At 45.5% G+C, this 4,968-nt stretch overlaps 1 protein-coding gene across 1 annotated transcript; it reads right to left on the bottom strand.

The window, feature by feature from the left end:
• Positions 1-1,775: 1,775 nt before the first annotated feature.
• Positions 1,776-4,644, bottom strand: LOC140318572 (uncharacterized). The gene is made up of 10 exons (XM_072396389.1): positions 4,570-4,644; positions 4,158-4,218; positions 3,898-3,998; positions 3,404-3,676; positions 3,192-3,309; positions 3,026-3,093; positions 2,721-2,915; positions 2,306-2,471; positions 1,959-2,060; positions 1,776-1,813 (listed from the first exon to the last, which is right to left on the bottom strand). Exons 1-10 carry the CDS (start codon positions 4,642-4,644, stop codon positions 1,776-1,778), a joined length of 1,197 nt encoding a protein of 398 aa, XP_072252490.1.
• Positions 4,645-4,968: the final 324 nt, after the last annotated feature.

The following is a 4,968-nucleotide window of genomic DNA, read 5'->3' as shown; positions in this document are numbered from 1 at the left end:
GGTCCTTCCTGAATTTGTTCCCTGAATGCAGAAATGGCAGCTTGCATTACATCACTGACCACAGGTGGAATTTCAGGCCGCACAGTTTGCTGGCAGGATCTACTGACGTATCTGTATTTCCTTCTTATTCTCAAGGCACACTGCAACTTGTGAAGTATGCGAAGAGTAGGATTTGCAGCCAGTCTGTCTCTCTTTTGCTGTGTACAGTGCTGAATGTGATGCAGCCTGAAAGAAGGATTCGTGTTGTACCGCTGCACCATGTACCTTCTCTGCCTGCTCTTAAAAGTTGGATACGTGTTGCATCTTCTAACAATGTAGTCCCTCTTCTTGTTTTTAACATGAGCATCCGTATGGTGTGTCATGACTTTGTGTGCTTTAATTTTTTCATGGAGCCGTTGATAACGGCTTTTGGAAAATGACAGGCGTTGCTTATGACATCGAGAATCCTTACAATATTTCAATCTCATCGCCTGCAATTTTTTGGTCCTTACCTCTGAACGGCTGACATAATGTTGTCTGTCACGCTGGCTTCTCATCTTGCGTTTTAAAACAGAGGTTTTTCGCTTCTGGGTTTGGCATGTACTTACTTTCCGAATTGCTTTGCGACGCCGTTGTTTATTTAACTTGTAGACGTCACCTGTTGGCTCTGCAGTCGGTACACGGTCTCCAACGTTGAATTGAGTGCCTCAAAAGAAACTGGCACGAACTCGTAACTGGTCTTACCTCCACGATCTTCGAACAGCTCGTGCAGGTGGCTGACCAGATCACTCAGGTGAGTGAAAGTCAGCATGATCGCAGTTCCACCTGGGAGAGGCAAACCTGAAGCACTTCTCGAGTGAGAATCAAAGAATCCGTATCTGCCTGTGCTGTCACGGAACACAGCAAAGCACTCGGGAGAGACCACGAGCAAAGCGTCACTGACGTCTTCAGACAGACACTCCAGGCGTGTGGCAAGGGGCAGCCACCATTTCCTTCTTTCAGGGCTGTCTTCTTCATCCGTCAGAAATCCATATTTTATGTCAGACTTGTGCACGTTGTAGATGTTGCTGTCCGTTTGAATTTTGTTTGGAGTTTCCTCTATTGTGAGGTTGTGATCTACAAACCTACCTTCGTGCAGAAGCTTCATTTTGGTCCAAATATACAGCGAATCCCCCTCTTCTAAGACTTTATCTAAGTTGGCCGTACTAAAGTGCATTCCCTCACCATGATAGGCCAGGAATATGAGTGCACTGGTGATTTTTAGAAAACTTTTCATACCTCATGTCACCCTGGGAATGAGTTGCACTCACACTCACAGTCCAAATCCTCCGAGAAGTGTGGCCAGGAACTTCATCCATTAGTGGGAAGCAGCTCGATGGTGAAGGAGTGCTCGCCATCTGATGAGACATTATAATTAAGAGTCAGTACGACACAAAGTGAAGAGATGTAACACAGAAGTCCTGTCATGAAAATGATCAACATGAACTCAGAGCTACAATCTGGGTTTGACACGGTTTAAATACACTGATTTGGGTCTCCAAGAACAGTAGAAAGAATGTGTGTGTACCTCATCAGGTGAAGGAGGGGGAGTGCTCATCATCCAGATGTTTGGCTGTTGAGGTGTCAGAAGTCTGGGAATCTGCAAGAATGGATGCACTAATCATTACAGTGACTATAAAACAACCCCCCACCAGCTGCGTAGAAGAGCTTTAGCTCGAGAACATCAACAAATGTCAGATGTCTGCTTTATTGAAAGAGATACCTTCTGAACTGGAGAATGGACGGAGGTGGAGCCTTCATGGTCTGCCCAGAAGTGTCTCGGAGGTGGAGACGCCTGAAGAAAATTCACATGATCCCACAGTGAAATAAAAGTCATCGTGTAATTTCTGACAAGAATGTACACAGAAGAAAGATTAAAAATAAAAAAAACACACGTGTTCTGCAGCAACATGGGAGCAAGAGGGTGCTTCCTCCATCACTGGTCCTGCTGGGGGAGCCGCTGCCGCCGAGGGAGGAGCCACTGCCGCTGGAGTAGGAGGAGCCGCCGCCGAGGGAGGAGCTGCTGCCACCAAGGGAACCATCTGGTTGAAAAACAGATGTTAGATAACACAGGAAACAATTACTACACATGAAGATGCACATTTCAGTTAAATAAACAGTGAGAAAAAAAAAAAAGGGTTCAGAAACTGAAGCCTGCTGTGCTGACTCAGCTTAATGCTGGTGTGTACAAAGAAAATACCTTTTCAGGGGGAGGAGGGGAGCAGGAGGGATTCTGACACAATGTTTGGTTATAAATGAAAACCTGGATATTCCAAACAGAACTCACAACACTCGTAATAACGTAGTGATATCAGCAACATGTCACCATTAACATGTTTGTACTTCAAATATCCTGCGTTTACCAGTGGTGGAATAAAGTTTACCTCATCAGCTGAAGAGACGGTGGGTCTGGTCTGGCGTCCCCTGAACAGTCTGGCGCGACATTCAGCTCTCTGCCAACACATGACATAAGTTAGTAAAGATGCAGCACATGCAACACTGAGACCGCCTGCAAGAAGGCGCAGAGCAAACTGAACTCCTTCAGGAAACCGAGGTCTGTCAACATCTTCTACAGTGTAGTGTTGAAGGTGCAGTCTGCTCTGCAGCATCAGAGGCACTTTCCCCAAACAAAAGAAAACGTAAAAACATTAAAATCATGACTACAATGTCCAAGTTCTTACCTTAGCACCTCATCCCACAACCGTCCACTCCGAAGGAGGTGGACGTGGGGCAGGCACCTCACCTCTCATCACGATGCGAGGACGCATCCTGGGAGATGGTGGGGAGACCATGTGAAGCACGAGGGGCTTCACTGCTGGCGGTTCCAGAGCCTCGTAGGTAGCCCGCCACAGCAACTGCACAAGGATGGGTATCCCTGCGTCGTCACTGAGGTGGACCTGCAGAAACAAGGAGAACAGGACAGAAAAAGATTAAAGATTAAAAAGGGTTGTAAACGTCCCACATTTAGCTGTTAAATTTTAGTCTTTATAATTTTCAAAAAACTTACACCATCGTAGGCCCACAGCTCCAAACGGTTGAGAGGGAACTCATCCGCCATGTGGCAGTATTTAAAGCCTAAAGGCAAACAGAGAAAACATGTTTCAATAAAAGATGAACATGTAGAATTATTTCATATTTTAATGAAGCAGAACTCATCCTAAATCCATCTGAACATGCATTCATTTTATGAAAACGTACCGTAACTGCCGCCACACGGTGAAACTCCTGGCGAATGAGTTTCTGGTATCCCTCATCCACCGTCAGCCGCGGGACGAAGTCCGCAACGAACACCTTTAAAAAACAATGACGGGTCATTAGGAATGATGCCGGGCTGTAAACTGAGAACCTCAATGGCTTCAAGTCAAAGTAAACCTGAAGAGCTTACCTTAGGCCAGCGGGTGCAGACGGTGGCCAGGTAACGGCCAAAAGCTGCGCCCGCCTCCTCCACAGTCCTGCTGGCCGTCAGGTCGTTGCTGGGAGCCAGGACACACACCGCGTTAGGAACCCGAGGAAGAGCACAGGACAGTACCTCTTTCCTGAGCTGGTTGGCACACGCCCCCGGAGTGGACATCACGCCAAAGGAGAAGCGCCCCTCCGGCATGGTGACGATTCCATCTGCGACGGATCGCAGATGAGAATCTCCTACAAGAAGAACAAACTGGGACAAGAGAAAAGATTTACGTTAGAAAAAGAACATTCCATAATTAACTGTTCATACCCGCTTCATCCTGATCAGGGACACAGGGCGGAAGAAGCAGGAGCCTTTCCAAGGCATCAGTCAGTGGGAGGCAGTATATACTTATAGAGAGGTCACCTGGAATGATAGTAACCAATCATAAGCACTCATATTGAATGTGTTCTTTAGAAATGTATAAATACCTTCTTATCGGGATGCTGGGCAGGGATGACCAGCTTGTGGCTGTTCCCGCTGAAAGGACTGGTCGGCCACCTGCGCACCTTGTGATGCCACCCCGTCCCATCTGCCATGAAGAGAAAAACACAACAAACAACAACCTTTACTGATAAAAGAATTAATTGAATGTCAATAAAGTGGGTAACACGGAGTGAAAGGAACTATTTACTTCAGCCATACAACATGGATGAACCTGAACGTGGAAATAAAAACACAGATTACATACGTGCGCTAGCCCCAGAGGGCTGCTGATGGCCAACCAGCTCGGTCCCTGGCACCGCTCTGCCCTGAAGGTCAAAGAATAACTTTAATTTTCCAGCACAGATTGAGAAATGAAACAGTAAAAATTACATTCCAACACTGATAAGAAATTAAAGCAGTGTAAGTTAAATGTGTGCAAAGCAAAGCTGTTGGTTCTACAGTACACTGTAAGGTCTGTGATTAAAAATATTGTTTTAAAACTAAGTGGAATGGCATATTTAACCTAAAATTTGAGGGCAATTTACAGAATAATTATCGATATCCTGAAGTCTCTGGAGTTTTTACAAACAGATGATGACTGACAAGCGCAAACAGAAAGTGATTTATTTTTCATCAAGTCTAATGCATTCATATAAATCAATTTGAGAAAAATATACCTCCGGCACGTCTGGCACGTCGAGCTTCCTCCAGCGGTCCTTGGCGGCCTGGACTCTCCTTCCCTTCCTTGGCATCCTGCAGAGAAAAATAGAAGGAAAAAAAGAAAGACGAGAGGAGGGAAGAGCACAACAATCCAACAAGAAGAAACTATCAAGCAATAACAAAGCTCAATATATGTTGCGTTTAAAACGTAATGCAAATTAAGGATGTACTGAAGTACTGTTCAACCAATGAAGGATGTAAAAGATGAATGTTCTGAGAGTGTTCTCTCTAATAGTGTGCGTGTGTGTATGTGTGTGCTTGTGTGTGTCCTGTGGGTAGATATGTATGGGTATAGAAATGGGTATTTAGGTTGTAATGAAGGTGAGTATGTCGGTAGGTTTGTAAGTCGGTGTGTA

The sequence above is a fragment of the Leuresthes tenuis genome, unplaced genomic scaffold (genome assembly GCF_036924035.1).
Source record: "Leuresthes tenuis unplaced genomic scaffold, fLeuTen1.0.hap1 SCAF_11, whole genome shotgun sequence".
NCBI lineage: Eukaryota > Metazoa > Chordata > Actinopteri > Atheriniformes > Atherinopsidae > Leuresthes > Leuresthes tenuis.
Note: the sequence above shows the minus strand (reverse complement) of the source record. Positions and strands in the feature narration are given on the sequence as shown.

Bases quoted from the DNA above. Each gene is read 5' to 3' on its own strand.
- LOC140318572 (XM_072396389.1), bottom strand. From the start codon at position 4,644: ATGCCAAGGAAGGGAAGGAGAGTCCAGGCCGCCAAGGACCGCTGGAGG. The intron at 2,916-3,025 runs GTAAGTTTTTTG...TTGTTTCTGCAG, and splicing joins AGCTGTGGGCCTACGATGGT to GTCCACCTCAGTGACGACGC. The intron at 2,472-2,720 runs GTTGTGGGATGA...ATGTGTTGGCAG, and splicing joins CACCTCCTTCGGAGTGGACG to AGAGCTGAATGTCGCGCCAG.